General features: G+C 40.9%; 1 protein-coding gene across 3 annotated transcripts in view; it reads left to right on the plus strand.

Moving 5' to 3' along the window:
• Nucleotides 1–19,631, plus strand: part of DNAH5 (dynein axonemal heavy chain 5) — a 259,271-nt gene that overhangs the window by 69,910 nt on the left and 169,730 nt on the right. For 2 of the 3 annotated variants that reach the window (XM_087867971.1, XM_045787153.2), the window contains exons 13-17: nt 5,123–5,208; nt 6,318–6,639; nt 7,559–7,765; nt 12,968–13,139; nt 15,520–15,665. In XM_087867971.1, the coding sequence (XP_087724097.1) occupies nt 5,123–5,208; nt 6,318–6,639; nt 7,559–7,765; nt 12,968–13,139; nt 15,520–15,665 (933 nt within the window). Of the gene's footprint in view, nt 1–5,122; nt 5,209–6,317; nt 6,640–7,558; nt 7,766–12,967; nt 13,140–15,519; nt 15,666–19,631 lie in introns of those variants that run through there. The other variant, XM_087867972.1, reaches the window with a different exon arrangement.

Genomic DNA, 19,631 nt, shown 5'->3' on the forward strand with positions numbered 1-19,631 from the left:
ATGTGGGGTTGTTAGAATACAGAAATTTGTTTCCATTTGTTTGTTACTTTATAGCAATGATTCTGACCAACTGTCTGGTAGGTTGCAAAGGCAAGGTTGCGGCTGGCCTTAGAAACAGTGGTATAAGGACTCACTCAGCACCTGGATCCCTCTTGATCTGCAGTGTCTTTCTCTTTTCCTTCTGCTCCCAGGCCCCCACCCCTACTCCCCACACACCAGCCATCTTGACTTCCAGTCCATATGGACAATGAATGGCCATTAGCAACTTCAGAGAACAGATATCAGGACCAGACCCAGCTTCAGATCCCTAAGGAAAGGGTTGGGTTGGCCAGTTCTAGTGGAGTGTCTAGTCCTGGATCTGTCACCTGTGGGTTATGTGGTAAAAGTAGGGGGATTGGGACCTCTTGGGGGGAGGTTGGGAATGTTTGTCTTAGAGGAGGAGGGTCAAGGAGCGTAAGGGGGAGATGACCCCATAGGTGTCTACCACAGTTCGTATGCAAACTTCTTTCATCCTAGTGACATGCTAAGTATATGCCTTTCTGATTATAAAAGGAAAACAGCCATTCTGTTACTTCTTTTCCAAATTTTTGGTTTGAAATCAATTTCTACACTTGAAGGAAAAAGAGCTCTGAGGGGGCGGGTTCAGTGGTAAAAGGAATCATAATAAAATGAGTTAATTCTGTATGTTCGGTACTGCCCAAGCACTTTAGGGGTGTTAATTATGTAATAATCACAATAATCCTATAAAGTGGGTGCTGTTATTACCTTCATTTTCAGAGGAAGAAAAAGGCATAGTGAAGTTACGTGACTTGCCTAAAGTCACAGGGATAACAAGTGGTAGAGTCAGGATTAAATACAGGCAGTCTGGCTCTAGAATTCAAGTTTTTAACTATTATGCTAGAAGAAATGTTTCAGTTGATGGGAAGATATAGTGCCTATGATAATTTATGCAATCACTTCTTTTGGGGGCTGATTCAGACATAAGGACAGTGGATCTTTTTTTTTTTTTAAGATTTTATTTATGTATTTGACACAGAGAGAACACGAGAGAGCACAAGCAGGTAGAGCAGTAGGCAGAGCAGAGGCAGAGGGAGAAGCAGACTCCCGCTGAGCAGGGAGCCCGATGCGGGGCTTGATCCCAGGACCCTGAGATCATGACCTGAGCCAAAGGTAGGTGCTTAACTGACTGAGCCACCCAAGTGCCCCAAGGACAGTGGATCTTGCTCTCTTTTTGGAAATCGATGGGCAGTGGCAGTCCTGATTCTCTGCTCCCTCTGTGCTTCCCAGCAGTTTCGGAGCTCACGGTACTTCAGTAGCTCGTGTGTGGGATAGAGGTAGACGGTGAACGCCCTGAGGGCGGGAATTGTCTTCCTTCCTATTTCTGTCTCCAGGGTACCTTACGTAATTGGAGAAAAAGAATGCTGAATTGATGTGTGGGTCATGAATTAATAACAACTAGGTTTATTGCAAATAAACAAGCATTTACTGTACATCAGTTATGCACTATGCTTCTATGCTGCGGGTTATAGATACAGAAATAAATCATGTAGATTTGCCCTCAGAGCTCACAGTCAGACAGAGGCAGACATGTGATATTAAGATATAAGTACATATATGTTAGAATAATGAGTACATCATTTAAAAAAGGGCGAATAGTGGCTAAAATAGGGCGAATAGTGGCTAAAATGACCAACTGTAACAGTGCAATATTCTGATCTTGTCCTGGAAGAAGTGAGGATTGAAAGATAAAAGGACATATTCCATGGAAGTCCTAAGAAAGCTTATGGTAATTGCAGCAGCCGTTGAGGAAGGATGTGAGCCAAGGAGAACACCCTTACCCTCTGCTTGGCTGGAATTCGTAAAGGCTTCAGAGAGGAGGCTACACCTGATGCTGGAACTATATGTTGTCTAAGTACACGGATAGGGTACACGAGAGAAGTGGGAGACTGTTTCAAGACTATGCCCACTTTGTATAATACCAAGAATATAATTTATAAATACCCTACAGCCTGGTTTTAAAGCATTAGTTATAGATGTTAATTCCTATTCTCACTAATCTTTCTGTTTTTTTTTTTTTTTTTTTTTTTAATTCAACACTATTGTTTATCTCGTCTTACACCTCAAAGATGGTCTACTTATCTCTTTGGTTGGATGACAAATTTTCCTTTGACTTCTTTGTTGCTTTCTCCATTCTCTCTCTCTCTTTTTAAGAAGATTTATTCATTTAAGAGAGAGCAAGCACACAAGCTGGGCTAGGGGCAAAGGGAGAGGGAGAGAGAGAGAGAGAAGCAGACTGCCCACTGAGTGCAGAGCCCAATGCGGGGCTCCATCTCATGACCCCAAGAGCCAAAATCAAGAGTACGATGCTTAACTGACTGAGCCACCCAGGTGCCCTTCTTTTTTCTTTTCTTTTCTTTTTTTTCAAGATTTTTATTTTTAAGTAATCTGTACACCTAACGTGGGGCTCTAACCCACAACCCCAAGATCAAGGGTCACACGCTCCACTAACTGAGCCAGCCTGGCGCGCCTCCATTCTCTTTATCTTAACCATCCCTTTCTCCTTTAAATTACTCATCCACTGTCATGAATTCAGCCCTTGTCTCTATAAAATCAGGGTGAAAATACTGACCTTTCCATAGCTCTCATTGGAGTTGGGGATGGAGGTGATGAACCTTGGAGACAAGGGATGGAGGGGACCAGTAACTGTGGGGTCTCCAAGATAAAGACTGGAGGGCGTGGGGCGGGGGTGCTGGTAGGGGTACATAAGTGGTTTGGATCAGGGCTGTTTCCAGTGCTCCACTGTCCAGGGGATCAGAGCCTGGGATCCTGTACAGGTTGAGGGTTCCAGCTGGTGCTAATTGGTCAAAGAGAGGCAGTGCTTTGGAACTAGGTGAGCATTGGAAGTCTAGAAGCAAATACTGACTCCAGCAGGCAGAGTAAGGCAGTATTTAGTAGGTCTGAGCTGTCTAGATGTCAAGCTGAGAAAAGAGAAAACTGAGTAGGACTTGAGAGCCCAGAACTAATAAGAGGACCAGTGTGAACATTCCATGGCTGGACTCCACAAGACTGTAAGAATGGGCTTAAGGATGAGGGAAAAGAAGACGAATTCAAGGTCTTTGATGTTCATAGAGCTTAGCACAGGCTTTTGTGAAGCCATAGGGTAGAAGAGGAAGGAAAACCAGGTACAAGTGTTAGGGCTCAGTAAAGTTGTCTGTCTGAAGTTCGAGGGAGGAACTAGAAGCATTGCAAATGTTCTCGTTGTGCATAGTTTATACACAATTTTTTTTTTCTGTGAATGCAGTGACAACATTCGAGGATTTATTTAGGTAGGCTAACTGTACTGTTCTTAGGTGCAAGACAATTTCTCAATCTTAGGCTGTGGTCTTTGCAGAAGAAATAACATCAATTGATCAATATATCTATATTTTTCTATAGAGAGGGTATTCATATACACAGTTTCCGTGGGAGTAGTGAGAAGTATTGAGAGCAAGAATATATTGTCATAGGTGTAGTGATCTTTCAACTTTGGGGCTCTGCTGAATGGGGCAGGGAACTCCCAGGTAGCAATGTGTCTTCAAATGTTGAGTGTTTCCAGTGGTCTCCTGGATATTTCCAACCGGTTGTCTTGCCACATTACTTGTGTACCATCAAGCTCATCTCGGTACGTATTCTCACTGCATATGCAGCCAGCTTCCTGGTTTTATCACTACATAAGTTAATGACTCTTTTAGGATTGTAGAGGCTCAAAACTTCCATCTGGCAAAACTGACAAAGAAAAGGATTGATTGGAAATTTATCTTGAAGCATGAGACAGAAAATAATGAAATAATTTTTCTGTCTTTGATTAACTCAATTTAGATTTTAATGACAGCGATACTAAATCTTACAGTGAACAAAGAAAAAAATCACGTGCTTCATTTTTTTGGTGCGATTTTTTTTGTGGGGGGACAAAATTGTACAATAGTATAAGATGTGTGAGATTCTTAGGACTACCATAATGAAGATCATTTTGGGAAATAGATTTGAGGGCTTCATGAAAGAGGTGCTTCTTAAAACTTTGATATTTAAGTCATTTCTTTTGAAATTCTCAGGAGTTATTTACTAATTTATTTTTCTGTAGTGGTCTTATGGCTCTGGGCTATGGGTGTGTTTCTGTAGCGTGGATTTGCCTTCCTTCTGCTGGGGCCCCAGTGGTTTTGCCATTCCAGACTAGCTGTTACATTAATGTCTTAGGATAGACCCTCCCATCTCATGTGTAGTCTAAACCCAGACCCCTCCTCTAGGTGTGGCACAGACATAGGATTTCATTTGCTCTAGGGCGGAGGTCAGCAAACTATGCCCAAGAGCCAAATGCTGCCCTGCCTCTTTGTTTATGGATTGTCTGTGGCTGCCTCTGCACAGAGTGGTAGTTGAGTGATGGTGAAAGGTACTTGCTCCACAAAGCTGAAGATAGTTGCTGCGTGGCCCTTTCTAGAGGAAGCACGGGATCATGATCTACGGGGTCTGTTTTATCCATTCATGGCTCTGGACAGATGGCAAGCTCCCTTGTTTCTTTCCCCACTTTATGGACAGACTCACTGCTTGGGCTGGGCTGCATTTCAAGAGCCCTGGCTTCCTGCAGGAGTCTGCTGAGAGTGTTAGGACCCCACAGCTTCTCTACCCACGCTGTGAAAAAACCCCAGAGCTAACCCCCGGGCCCTGTATCTGATCCAAACCCATGGAACCCACTATGATGCCAACTCCCGTGACTGCTCTGACTTTCAAGTCCCTCTTTGTTCTGGCTTCTGAGCATTTATCTTTCAAGTTCAGGTGAATATTAAATTTTCTGTTATATTTTATCCTGTATTGTATCTGTTCATAGATAATGGGGAACTCTTTTGTCTTGCTGCTCAATAGGACTGTTTTCTCAATAATATCGTAACAATTTATGGTGACTACACCTATGTGGTGAGCACTGAGGAACGTGCAGAATTGTCAAATCAACGTGTTGTACCTGAAACTAACATAACATTGTATGTCAACTACACTTTGATAAAAAAATGCATACTCTAAAAGTTTTTTAAAAATAGGACATTTCTCAATGCAAATTTACTGTTTACAATCAGACTTTGTTCTATTTTAGAATGAGTTGCAGAAGTTCATGGACAGTACATTTGAAAAGATTCAAAACACAAATCAAGCTCTAAGTATGTTAAAGAAATTTGAAAGGTAAAAATTTGAAACAAATTCTGTTCTGTCTTCTAAAACTGGGGTCATATGAGCATAGTTTAGCTTATTTTATTATTATTAATTATTTTTTCATATTCTAATGGAAAGAAAATCCTTTCTTGTCATTCTGCATAACAAGGTCTCTGTTTTTAAGTTCTTCAGATGATTAAGAATTTATTTTATTTCGTGTTAGCTTTAAAGTACCTTGTGACTGCTTATCATATTAATGTTTAAGTAATTTGAAAAAATTCTTACCAAGTTAATGGTTTTGCCTAGATTTTAAAGGTTGATACTATTTTTTTTTTTTTTAGAGTGAGCTCTATGCCCAACATGGGGCTTGAACTCATGACGCTGAGATCAAGTGTCACATACTCTACTGACAGCCAGCCAGGCACCCCAATACTATTTTTAAAACCACTTTCTTGAGATATAATAGATGATTGATACTATTTTGATTTTTAAAAAATGTCAAATAAATATCTCATTCTTTTCTATTACCATGTATTTTTTTAATGATCTTCAGATTTATTTATTTATTTTTAAATTTTTAATTATTAACATATAATGTATTAGTTGTTTCAGGGGTACAGGTCTGTGATTCACCAGTCTTACACAATACACAGCACTCCCCACAGCACATATCCTCCCCAATGTCCATCACCCAGCCACCCCATCCTTCCCAACCCCCTCCACTCCAGCAACCCTCAGTTTGTTTCCTGAGATTAAGAGTCTCTTATGGTTTGTCTCCCTCTCCGGTTTTGTCCTATTTCATTTTTTCCTTTCTTCCCCTATGATCCTCTGCCTTGTTTCTCAAATTCCACATATCAGTATTTTTAAAGGTTTTATTTATTTATTTGAGAGAAAGAGTGAGTGGGGGGAGGAACAGAGGGAGAGGAGCAAGCAGACTCCGTGCTGAGCGTGGAGCCTGACGCAGGGCTTGATCTCATGACCCTGAGATCACGACCTGAGCCGAAACCGAGTTGGACACTTAACTGACTAAGCCACCCATGTGACCCTCCATTACCATATGTTTTAAAATAAATCTTAATGAAGGAGATTGCTAGATATCTTCTCATTAATTCAGACCATTCACTTTTTAAAAAAATCAGATTGAATATACCTAATCTTGGTATTGATGACAAATACCGGCGTATCCTTGAGAACTATGGGGCTGACATTGATATGATCTCCAAGCTGTATACAAAGCAGAGATATGATCCTCCTTTGGCTCGAGACCAGCCTCCCATCGCTGGGAAGATTCTGTGGGCCCGCCAGCTCTTCTACAGGATTCAGCAACCAATGCAGCTTTTCCAGCAGCACCCGACCGTGCTACAGACGGCTGAAGCCAAGCCCGTGATTCGCAGTTACAACAGGGTAGCCAGGGTGCTTCTGGAGTTTGAGGTTCTCTACCACAGGGCATGGCTTCAGCAGGTGAGTCTCTACATGTGTGCTCTTCAAAAACATCTTCATTGTCAAATCAGTGGGAAACCCTCTGCTAGCATTGGACAGTTTTATTCCTGTAGAAAGTTAGATTGGTGGGTATTTCCTAAGGCAGGTTTGCTTGACTGTAGATAATCAAAGAGTATAATAGGTCCATGAAGAAAAATAATGACTAATTTTGAAAAAAAATTATAAGCCAGGTAACAGAAACTCATTTTTATTTAATTTATAGACTCCTAAGGGAGAAAGAAGATCCTGTTTATTGGTTCTTTTACCTAACTGATTAGGATTTCTGGCTTTTTTCTGTTCTGTAATGTGTCAGTAAATACTAGTATGGCTCTGTTAAGCAAAGTCTTAAATTTTCTTTGATTATACTACGTTCCCCCTACCAAGACTTGTATCTCTTTGTAGATTGGCAGGAAGTATTTTGGAGGATAAAATTCAGGCTGACAAGGCCTCAAAAATGGTATCTCATTTTCCTGGTTCAGCTTTTGGTGCCCGAGCCGATAACAGAGATGTCTTCATAGTGGTATTCATTGTTTTTCTAAACAACTGCAAATTGAGTTTAGTAGATTTTATGAAATTCTTATTAGGAAAAATGAGTAGGCATGAAGGTACTGCAGAGCTAAATGGCTTTTGAGAAGCCACCACTGCTGCAGTCTACTTATCTGTCAGGTGTGAGAGAGTCACAACCCAGGTGTTTTGTCAGATTGACAGCATAGTGTCACTGCCAAGAGCTTGAAGGTCCTTTTCTGAACGTGACCTTAGAAGAAGAGGGTTATCTTTAATTTGAGAAGCTCAAACCCATGGAGGAATACTTACTGGTCATTGTTCCCAGAAATGGCTGAGTTAGATACCCTGTGTAGGCATTGAACTTCCTACTAGTAAAAATGTTGATCTCTTCACACAGATTGAAGAAATTCACATAGGACTTGAGGCATCTTTATTGGTGAAGGCTCCACGCACAGGGGAATTGTTTGTAAACTTTGATCCTCAGATATTAACCTTATTTAGAGAAACAGAGTGCATGTCACAGATGGGTCTAGAAGTTTCACCATTTGCAGCTGCCCTGTTCCAGAAACGGGATGTATACAAAAAGAACTTCAGCAACATGAAGGTATGGTACTTTAATTTTTCCTCCTTTCGGGCTAGCTCCAGTTTGTATTAAAAGAATCTGGTGATGTGTAACTGTTGAGGGGTAATAAGCACCCAGGATGACTGGAGTGCAGACTAAGAGGGAATGAGACCATAGGGTTGGCAAGGGCCAGGTCATCACCGATCTTGTAAACCCAGGGTATGCGTTTGAATGCTCCAGGAAGCCACTGTAGGAATTGAAGCAGGAGAAAAAGGCATGATGTTTTTTAATAATAAAAATTGTTCTTGCTGCTGGGTAGAGAATAGATTTTTAGGGGGACAAGAGTGTCAGTGGGAAGGCAGCGTGCAGGCAGTACTGGTTCGGGTTGGAGATGAAGGTGGCTTAAAAAAGGGTGGCAGCCGGGTCAGTGGATTAGAGAATAATGTCAGTAGCAGGTTATGAGGGAACTGGAGGATGATTCCTTTGTTTTTGATGTGAGCGGCACAGTGGATTTACTTAAGTAGAACGATTATGTATTACCGTGTAGGGCATTTTGCTGGACAACTTGCTGAGTAGCATGCAGTGGCCCAGAATGAAAGTTCCATTTACAGAGATGGCAAAGACTGGACCTACTATATTTTGGAAGACAAGAGGGAATCAGTAATTTCCATCTGAAGTAGAAGATGATTTTTAGAGCTTGAAATGGAGGTGTTATCCATGCAGATGGATAGGTTAAGTCTGAAGTTGAGTGGAGAAGTCAAAGTAGAAGGCATAATTTTGAGAGTTTTAAAAATGTGGTTGATATTTAGGGGCACCTGGCTGGCTCAGTCAGAAGAGCATGCAACTCTTTATTTAAAAAGATTATTTATTTGAGAGAGAGAGAGAGAGAACGAGAGGGGGAAGGGGCTGAGGGAAAGAATATTCAAACAGACTTCCACTGGGCATGGAGCCTGATATGGGGCCTGATTCCAAGACTCATGAGATCAGGATCTGACCTGAAACCGAGAGTCAGATGCCCAACCAGCTGAGCCACCCAGGCGCCCCGTGAACATGCAATTCTTGATCTTGGGTTCATGAGTTTGAGCCCCACTTTGGGTATAGAGATTACTAAAAAAAAAAAAAATTTTTTTTTGAAATACAGTTGGTTTTTAAAGTCATTGTCCTGGGCGAGATCCCCAAGGAAGAAGAAAAGGTAAAGAAGAGTGGAGGGCCTAGGCTAAACTCTGGGTTGTCCCAATATTAACAGGTCTGATAGAGGAGGATGAGTATGTAAATAAACTAAAGGATTGGTTGTTGAGGTGGGAGGAAAGGGTAAGAAAGTCCTCATGCAGGAGGGAATGAACACCAGTGACAAATGCAGCTTGGAGGATATGCAAGATAAGTGCAGAGATGCAGCCATGATATTTGACAACGTGGAAACTCTCGTTACAATTCTATAGTGGCTAATTTCATCGGATAAAGCCAATGAGGCCATGCCTTTGCATAATGCTTTACATTTTAACCATTCATTATTCCATGTGATCTTATCCATAGCCATGTCAGGTAATTGGGATAGAGTACTGTTATATTATCTTATGACAAAACCATGACTCAGAGTAGCTAAATGACTTAGCCAAGGTTTCATATCTAATAAGTGGCAGAAGTTGGACCTGAACCTAGACTTGTAGCCTACTGTTTTCCACTCCTTCATGTTGTATTAAAAAGCTAATGTTGTCAATGGACTGACATTCCTCACGTGTGGGCCCATCAGATACTGGTCAGCATGTTGAGATTCCCTTTTAGACTTTTCTTGCCTGTTAGGAAAACCACTTAGTCAATTTACAGATTTACAAAGAAACCAGTAATTCTTTTTTTTTTTTTTTACTAAGAAATAACATTTATCAGAACATAAAGTTTCTAACAATAATTTTGTCCACAGGGGCACCTGGGTGGCTCAGTCATTAAACATCTGCCTTTGGCTCAGGTCGTGATCCCAGCGTTCTGGGATCGAGCCCTGCATCGGGCTCCCTGCTCAGCGGGAAGCCTGCTTCTCCCTCTCCCACTCTCCCTGCTTGTGTTCCCTCTCTCGTTGCCTCTCTCTCTGTCAAATAAGTAAATAAAATCTTAAAAAAAAATAATTTTGTCCACAGAATTATTATTTCAGTTCTGTCGCAGGTTAACAACAACCTCAAAATGTAGTGGCTTAAAATGACCATTTCATTGTATTTCATGATTTTGCGGATAAAGAGTTTAAGCCAGCCTTGACTAGCTGATTGTTCTGTTCCATGTGGCATTGACTAAGGTTACTTAGTTCAGTTAGCAGGTGTTGCATCTGGAAGGTCCAAAGTGACCTCATCCTCATGTCTGGTTCTTTGGTGGGTAAAGCTGGAAGTGTCACTCTGCTGAAATTAAGGACTGGAGCATCTTTGTGTGGTCTTTCAGGATGGAGGCCTCAGGGTAGTAAATTTCTTATGTGGTAATTCAGGGTCCTAAGAGAGGACATTGCAGTAAACACAGAGGAAGCCGCATGGCTTTTAGGACAACCTCATAGGTCTTAGCATCACTTCTGTTGTAATCAGTTGGGCTCCATAAGTCCATCCAGATTCAAGGAGAGAGGACATAGATACTACACCGTGAGGGAAGGAGGGTCAAAAAATGTCTTAAAATGTTAATATGTCATGTAAATGACAATTCGAGCAAGTAAATTGTCATCTGGTTGGCATTTATTGTATCTCGGAGGTTGAAAGAGGGAAAGGTCCCTACCCAACATGAGTGGCTGGTAGGAACAAATCTTTTGGCAGGTTTGGGGGACCAGCTCTGATGTTGCAGAGTTATCGTGTTGAATATTTAACAGAGCTCTCAGTCTCCTGCAGATACGCCAGGGTAGCTGAGAGATTGTTTTCCTCATCTTTTCCTTGGAATGTAGTTCGAAAAGAAATAAGCCTGCCTAGACTAGTAGTTACGATTATAGATTCTAAAGTTAGTTTGATCTGGATACAAACCATTATCTTTGGGCAAATTATTTTACCATTCTAAGCCCAGTTTCTCATCTATAAAATGAATAATATCTCATGGGGTTAAAAAGGATAAAAGGGGAGAAGTAAAAGGCCTGCTGATTTGCTTCCCAGATAGAATAAGTGATGGGCATTGAAAAAAGATAAGCCATGGATAAATGCTTCAGCAAATGTGTAAGTAGCTGCTAATAGAACCACCCAATGTAGGCTTTTCCAAAGTGGCTTTCATGGAAATTGAAAGGATCGAGAAATTATGGAAAAGTATTATATGAAGAAAGGATTATGTGGTCCATTTGGGAAATGTTGGGTTTAACAAAATTCACAAAATTCTGTTGGGCTTCTTTCTTCGTTCTTGCGGTTTTCTCAGAATCATTAATATTAATTGTGATTGTCCAAGAGGGGAGATAGTGTATACAGTGTTTTCCAAACTTACCCATCCAGGGACCGTTTTTCTTAAAGAATGTCTTAGGGCTAGTAATCCAGGGAAAACACTTGGGTAAACATTGATCTAATGACAAAGTAATATCAACATGCACATTACAAATATGAACTTAAAAACAGGTGTACTGAGAAGAGTGTTAAAGTTACTTTCTTACCATGAATTATCACCAATACTAACATTATCAAAAAAGATAGGCTGGAAGTGCTTTTAGTCTTATTTAAAATGATAACATATGAACAAAATACCAACACAGTTCAATATTATGTAACAGGTAAATTTAAATGTAGGGACAGAATCTATGAGTTTCTAATCACAAATGCTCCTGATAACAACTAATTAATAAATTAGGGAAATACTGATTGACCGTCTCCTATGTGCCAGGTACTGTTTCAGGTGCATTGAACAAAGCAGACAAAATTCTTGTTCTTGTAGAAACTCTTGTCCTTATATTCTAGTTAGGTAAGACAGCAAATAAACCTTGAACCTTACAAATGGGTAAGTTACATAGTCTATTAGCAAGTGATAGGTATATGGAAAAAAATAGAGTAGGGCAAAGAGGATAGAGTGTGTAGGTGGTTTTGGTGATGGTTTACAAACTTATAAACTTAAATAGGTATTTAGAATAGGCTTAATTGAGAAGATGGCATTTGAGTAATTATTTGAAGGGGATGCCAAGTCCCTGAGACTAGGGACCAGCAAGGAAGACAGTAGTGCAGGAATAGGGAAGGGATGAGAAGAATGATTACAGATGACATCAGAGAGGTAGTGGGGACCAGCTTGGGTAGATCTTTGCAGACTCATATAAGAACTTGTAGCCCTAAATGAGATGGGAAGGCATGATGGCCCTGTAAGCAGAGGAGTTAATAGTCTGATTTACATTTGAAAGGATCCCTCTTGCTGCTAAATTAAGCATAGACTGTAGGGGGCATTAGTGGAAGCAGGGAGACAGTGGTAGACCATTACAATAATTTAGAAGAGAGTCAGTGATGGTGGGAGCGTGCATATGGTAAGCAGGTCAGATACAGATCTCTTGAATGTGGAGCAAACAAGATATCCTGATGGATTGCCATGGGTGTGAAAGACAGAGCCACCACTGGAGAGAATGGAGAATGCTGTGGGCGGAGAAGATTTTGGGGAAGAACAGACTTTCAGGTTTGGACTTTCTAAGTTTGAAATGTTTTTTATGTACGTAATTGGAGATACTAAATAGGCTTTCACCATATGTGAATCTAGACTTCGGGAGTGAGATCTGGGCTGAGGTGTGAATTTGGTGGTCTTTGGTATATGCATGATACCTAAAGCCCTGACACTTGCTGACATCGATGCTGGTTCCTGACTCCTTGTGTGCTTTGGGTCTTCAAAACTTGGCCTCCGATTTCAGCAATGGGCTGAGGCCAACTTCTGGTGACCCCAACACTTCGGGTGATGGATATGGTCCACAGAAAGTACCCAGAGGGCAGTCAGTGTACAAAGGTGAATGAATGAGCTTCATGAGGCACAGGCTAAGGTACTGGTAACTTGGTTTAGAAAACTCACTTGACCTTAGACCTCTTCTTGCCTTTTGGGCTGGATAAGGGGCGAGAAACTCCTACTCTGAAGTTGTTTCTCTTCTTCAGCTGTATTTTATTGGATTAGGAATTTATGTTTATGGAGACATTTCTCATCTTCTATTCTTGTTTTGTTTTGCCCACTTTACCTGCCAGGCTGTTACTGGAGCTGGACCCTAAATAAAAGCCATCCTTTTGGATAAAAAAACAGGATATTTGAAGTGTGATCTTAATCGATCATTTAACCTCCATTTCATTGCAGATGATGCTGGCTGAATATCAGAGAGTGAAGTCAAAAATGCCTCCCACCATAGAGCCACTGATGGCCCCTCATTTGGCTAAAGTGGACGAAGCTCTCCAGCCTGGCCTGGCTGCACTGAGCTGGACCTCACTGAACATTGAGACGTACTTAAAAAACACTTTTGCTAAGATCAGTAAGTCTGTCTGAATGGTTATTATTTCTCATTTTGAAAGGCTGAGTTCTTAACGTCTACTGTATAATTTCTTCTAGATACTGTGCTATAAATAATGCAACGGGAGTGTTATTCTTAAGCTGTTCCCTAGGGAATTTTACCAAAATACATGAATTCATTAATTTCTGGGAAACTATATATATTCACTTTTTAATTTTATCCCTAGAGATAAACTGCATTTAAAAATTATACTTATTGTTAGACACTAGACTTTAAATAACATGGTCAATTTAAAGTTGGAAAACTGATTCAGAGATGGAGTGACCTCTAATGTGACACAGATGTAAGCAGAAAGGGTGAGTTTAGAACCCAGTTCCCTTGCCTCTAAACCATAGTCTTTCCAAAATACATCCCCCTGGGAACTAAAATAGGAGGAAATGGGCTAACATTCTAGAAGGAGGTATTTATGAAAGGCATAAAAACTTCATAATGAGAGTTTTCACAACCAAATTAGGACAGGCTACCAGGGTAGACTTTAGTACTTCCTCCCTAGAGAATATTAGGATTAGAATATTTACACTTGGATGTTTTATTATTATGTTAGCTGGAGACAGGAGCTGGTTTCTAAAGAAGCTCTCAGTTCTCTGATTCTGTTTTGGTGATTTAAGTGAAAGATCTAAGATGGATGTCAGAAGGCCAAAATGACTCTTAGGGAGTTAAAAATCAAGGTATCAGCAGATGGTTTCTTCTGGAGGCTCTGGGAGAGAATCCTTTCCAGCATCCAGAGGCCATCTACATCCTTTGGGCTCATGGTCACTCCATCCTCAAAGCTACCAACATAGTATTCTCGAATCTCTTTCTCTCTGTTTCTTTGCTTTCATGGGCACACTGTTTTCTGTCTGACTCTGACTCTCCTACCTCCCTCTTACAAGGACTCTTATGACTACACTGGCGCCTCCTTATGTAGATAATTCCCACCTAGATAATTTAGCACAGTCTCTACATCTCAAGACCCTGAACTTGATCACATCTGTGAAGTCCCCTTTGCCATATCAGGTCGCATTCGCTGGGGATTAGGATGTGGATGTCTTGTGGGGAGAGTTGGGTCACAGATGTCCTTGAAGAAGCTTTCAAGAATCAGAAACAGTGAAGAATTATATTGAGCACACATGCTCACATAAAAGTGTTGGTTCTCTTTCAGTAGGAAAAGAGCTTACCGGGCAGAACCTTTGGGTATCCTGGTATTAGCTTAGCAATGATTGAAAACTTTTAGGGCCTTATTCTTTAGGAAGCAAAGGTATTTATTTAAGGAAGTGTTTTATGTCTTTGATACATCATGAGTATATAACATGCACTTCTCTGTATTCGATTTTAACTTCATTCCCCAGACAAAAGCAATAGCAGAAAAAAAGAGAATTCACTCTATGGTATCTGTTGAAACTGTATTATCCCTTAGAGGGAGCTTTATTAACCATCATTCCTACTTTTGATGTAAAAGTGTTAATTTCCTCTAGAATTGACCTTTCTGTCCATGGAACTTAGTGTTCAATATTACTTCTGCACAACTTTAAAAAAAATGTACCTTTTATGATAGTAATTGTAAAAGAAAAATTGAGGGAATTTCACTTCAGTATCTGTTGGGGCACCTGGCTGGCTCAGTTGGTAGAGCAGGTCACTCTTGGTCTCAGGGTTGTTAAGTTCAAGCCCCACGTTGGGTACAGAGATCACTTAAAAATAAAATCTTAAAAAATGAATATCTGCTGAATACCTCCTGTGGAATAGGCACAGAGCTGTGTTGAAGAAGCAAGGATAACAAAGAGAAATTCCAGAAGAAGGAAAGACACACGACAAGTAGATGAGTAGGCAGTATGCTACACGTGGTGATGGAAGGTTGCTCAGGGGTCACTGTCAGCGCAGGATGAGGGGGCCACTAGAAATACGTGCAGATTCCCAGGAAGCCTCCTGGGGGCGCTGCATTCGGGCCAGCTCTTCAAGTCTGAGTCAGAATGAGGCAGGTGGACAGAGCCAGAGCCGGAAGGAAGCTGGTTAGAGGAGGAACAGTGTGCAGAAACCAGGTGAGAAATAGCGGTCTGGAGCGACTTCAATCCTGATTTCACTACTGCAGTGTAGTCATGTGCATTTTTGAAAAAGGTTTGTTTATTTAGATTAGAGAGAGAGAGAGAGAGGGTGCATGAGAGCAGGGGGCAGGGCAGAGGGAGAGGGAGAGAGATTCTCAAGCAGAGCCTGGAGTGGGGCTTGATCTCATGACTCTTAGATCACCACCTGAGCCGAAACCAAGACTAAGAGGCTTAACCACCTGCCACCCAGGCCCCCCAGTTGTGTGCATTTTTTTAAAAATAAAATACTTAATCTCTTTTATTCACTTTTATTTTTTCCAAAGAGGACCTGGAATTGCTGCTTGACAGAGTCAATGATCTCATGGAGTTCCGCATTGATGCCGTTCTGGAAGAAATGAGCAGTACGCCGCTTTGCCAGCTCCCCCAGGAGGAGCCACTTACCTGCGCAGAGTTCCTCCAAATAACAAAGGTTATTAGGAAATTGCTGTTTTTATTAAATTTTTTTTTGAGAGAGAGCCAGAGGTGGGGGAGGAGCAGAGGGAGAGGGAGAGAGAGTGTCTTAAGCAGGCTCCATGCCCAGCGCGGAGCCATGAGCTGAGCCAAAATCAAGAGTCGGAAGCTTAACCAACTGAGCCATCCAGGCGCCCCTTTATTAAATTTTTTTTAATGAAGGGCATTTTTTGAAGTATAAATTAATTTTTTCTCTCTCTGTGATTGGTCTGTGATAGATGGGATCAAACGCAGAGCCTTCTGACAGTAATTTGAAACTGAAGAGGAACGAATCTAAGGAATTGCCTAGCCGTAAAGAACAGATCGTTTCTTTTCAGATCAGTGGGAGGGAAATTGCCATGGGACACATTTCTCTTTTTTCCATATTTTGTGAAGAATTGAGCTATTTAGTTGAAGTTTCCAATAAGCTAGTGCTAGTTAATAAAACATTTGTTTTCAATAGCTTCGGGACAGAATTTCTTCTTTAAACATTTCTGGAGAGCATCACGTCCCAAACTGGTGTTCTGTGGTACACAGGACCGAAGCCACTGCCAGGAAACCAGGAAAGCTGGGTCTGTGTTCAAACTGCTCAGGGTAAAGGCTGGACTCTCCTTTCCCCTTGCAGAGTCTTTACACATTAACATTGTAAAATGCAGTCAGAAGGTCTCTTGGAAAAGAGCCCATTTAACTTTCTTTGACCCCTTATTTCTCAAACTTCTTCTGCAAATGGAACACTTTCTTCCCTATGCTGGGATTAAGATCCTAGAAACAGTGCTCCCTCCATGAAGCAGCCTTTTGGGAAGGTCATTTTAGCATCATCATTTGCAGTGTTCCTGGTGGGCATCCTGAGTATAAGAATTCATCAGTGATGATTTTGGTATGTCAGGAGTACCCACGACCATCTCCACTAGAAGAATGATTTATAAGAATGGTGGATTAAGATTTAAGATAATGTTTAATCTTAGATTTAATCTTCAGATACTAGATTTGTGAGAAGGACTCCTGGAACTCAACATCTGTTGCACTGAGACTGAGATTTCCTACAGGGACGTAGTAAAGACACGCAGTCAGACCCTAAGGGAAAAGAGGCGGGAGTTTGGAGGAACGCGTGTGTGGGCTTCCTTATGCTCTCTTGCTCTCATGAGGGGCCACACAGAGCTCACTCTCTCCCCAGCAACAAAAATGCACCAACGTGTTTGCAACATTTCTTCCCTGGGAAAGCCCATGGGAAGCTCAGTGCCTGAGGTTTTTAATGGGTCTGGCTACATAGGCACCATCTGCCCACCATGGACCCAAATTCAGATACCCAGAAGGAAGACAGGTTTGCGGCATTAACCACACCGTTTGCACAGGCTGTGCAGGCAGAGTGAGCCAGTCTTACCAGCTGGGGAGCTGTGGGAACCTTCCTGCCATCCAGGCCCCCAGACACCAGCTAGAGACCAAGCTGCACACAGAATTGCAGTCTCAGGCCTGTCCTGGCAACCCTTTGCTGCGTCTGCGGTAATCTTCAGTTTACGTTAAATTACTGTTAGATAATCAAAATTAAATGTTTACATTTTAGAAATTCTCTCTTTCCTCCTTTATTCAGACTCATGAACTGTGTCTAGAGCCCTAATTCCCCCAGTCCCCCTGGCTCATTTGTCATGATCTTGCCCTCTGGGCATATCAGTTGGCTCCATGGTTTTAATATTACCCCTATTCTTAGGATTATTGTATTAAAATGTTTCTTTCAAATGTAAGCCTAAGTTTTAGAATATTTTTAAAAACGGAAAAAATAGTATTTTTATCAGTTAGACCGCCGTTGTTATAATTTTGGTGTATTGCCTGTTTATATCACTCTTAGTAAAGTTGCAGATAGTGTTTTTTTCTCCCACTTAACATTTTTTCAAGAAATATTTTTCATGTTGCTATGTGGCTTTCATGGTCACCTTTTTAATGATGCCTTCAGAATGTTCTATTGAGTTTATGTACCTTAATTTACTTACTCGTTCCTCATTGCTGGACATTTGGATGGTTTCCAAAGTTTTGCTATTTTGCCAAGAGCTGCAATGAATATATTTATATGTATCATGTTTTTCCCCTCTAGGAGTATTTCTTTCTTCAAAGCAAAATTATTGCATCAAAGAATGTAGCTTCATTTAATAGCTCTTAATATTTGTAGCCAAATTACTTTTCAAAAGGATGGCATCAACTTACAATTCCATCAGCAATGTGTTAGTACCAATTTCACGATCTTCCAAAAGATACTGTTTTATTGTAATTGTAATAAATGATAATAAAGATTTTATAATGAGGTATATAATAAAACAACAAATTTATTATAAATAAAATACAATAAATTTATTGTAATAAATAATCAGAAATTCTAATTTATTAATTTTAGTTTAAGTAGCAAAATCATAGAACCTAATTTTAATTTGCATTTTGATTACCAAAATCAGTGATTACCGATTAAGTGAGTGCTTTCCCAAATCCCTTGTTTATTTTTTATAATTCATTTATTCTTCAACAATTTTTATGGTGCTTCTGTGCAAACCACTGCTTGGAGATACAGCTGTCAACAAAATAGATGAACTCCCTGCCTTCATGGAGCCCTTTTCAAGTGCAGCATACGGAAGAGCAAACAAACAAAAAAGCCAAGAAAACAGAAGTCAGGTGGTGATAAGCTCAATGGAAAAAAATTAAGAGGGTAATGAAGTAAAGGAGTATCTGACAGAGTTGTGATTTATGTTGATGGACAGGGATAACTTCTGTGATTACATTTGAGCAGAGGAAGCGAGGGAGCAAGCCATGGGAATAATGCTGGGAAGAGAATTCCAGGGAAAAGGAACAGAAAATGCAAAGGCCCTGAGGCAGAAACTTGTTATGGTAGTTGGAGGAAGAGGAAGATGTTGCACTGGTGTTCATCTAGTATGTTTTTATGCTGAGGGGGAAGGAGAAAGGGAATGGTTAATAAGCATGGAAACCGGGGAAGGAGGAGAGTCTGTGATTTAGACCTCAGGTTAAGTAATTATTCTTAAACAGAAGGGGAAATATTGCATTACTGAAAAAGGAGGAAAAGGGGTTAATGATGGAAGCCAGTTTGTCTTCTGGGTGAGGGCATGGGGTCAGGGAGTTGGGTGAGTCCCTGTGTCATTTGCTTTGTGCTATGGAAATCAAGGTCATTAGCTGAGTATGTGGAAGAGGATGGTGTAAAGATTTGAGGACACAAGGATTTGAGGATACAGCTGATATGGGGCCTGGTAGAGGAATGTGACTATAGTCATGTAGAATCATTCCTAGGTAGTGTTAGGGGCCTGACTGAATTTGAGGACCACGAATTCCCAGTACAAGGCGCCTGCATTGCCTTGACCTGTGTATGGAAGTGGAGAGGGTTGGTTACCTGGTTCACATGGGTTGGGCTTCTCCTGGGTGGGGCAGTGGAAGGCTGAGGGAATGACAGAGTTAGTAAAGATATTGGCAAAAGAATGGTTGAAGTGAGAAACCAAGTCATTAGGAAATAGTGTGTAGAGTGAGGGGATTTAAGATACAGACTTGAAAAAAATATTAGTGATCTCTCAGAGAACAAGGAGCTGGTTTCTGTGGAATGAGATGAATAAGCCTGGCAAATGTAGGTCTTGTGGTTATGTGTGATTTGCTGACTAGTAATAAAAACAGATGCTTTCTGAGTACTTACCCGTCACTATTCTAGTATTTTACATATGTTATCTTATGGAATATTCCCCAAAACTAGGTAGGTTCTATCATAATCACCACTTTTCAGATTGGGAACCAAGAATTTCCCAGAATCATGCAGAGTTAGGACTTGAACCCAGGAATTTTGGTGCCAGAGTCTATACTTATCACCGGAAGGTGCTGACTCTATCCCATCCCTTACCCAGTCTCCGACCCTCCTTTTTTTCATAATGGTCTCAAGGCTAGGGATGGAGGTTGGTAGTTGGGTGAA

This window comes from Ursus americanus, chromosome 15 (genome assembly GCF_024610735.1).
Source record: "Ursus americanus isolate L20-20 chromosome 15, mUrsAme1.1.p, whole genome shotgun sequence".
NCBI lineage: Eukaryota > Metazoa > Chordata > Mammalia > Carnivora > Ursidae > Ursus > Ursus americanus.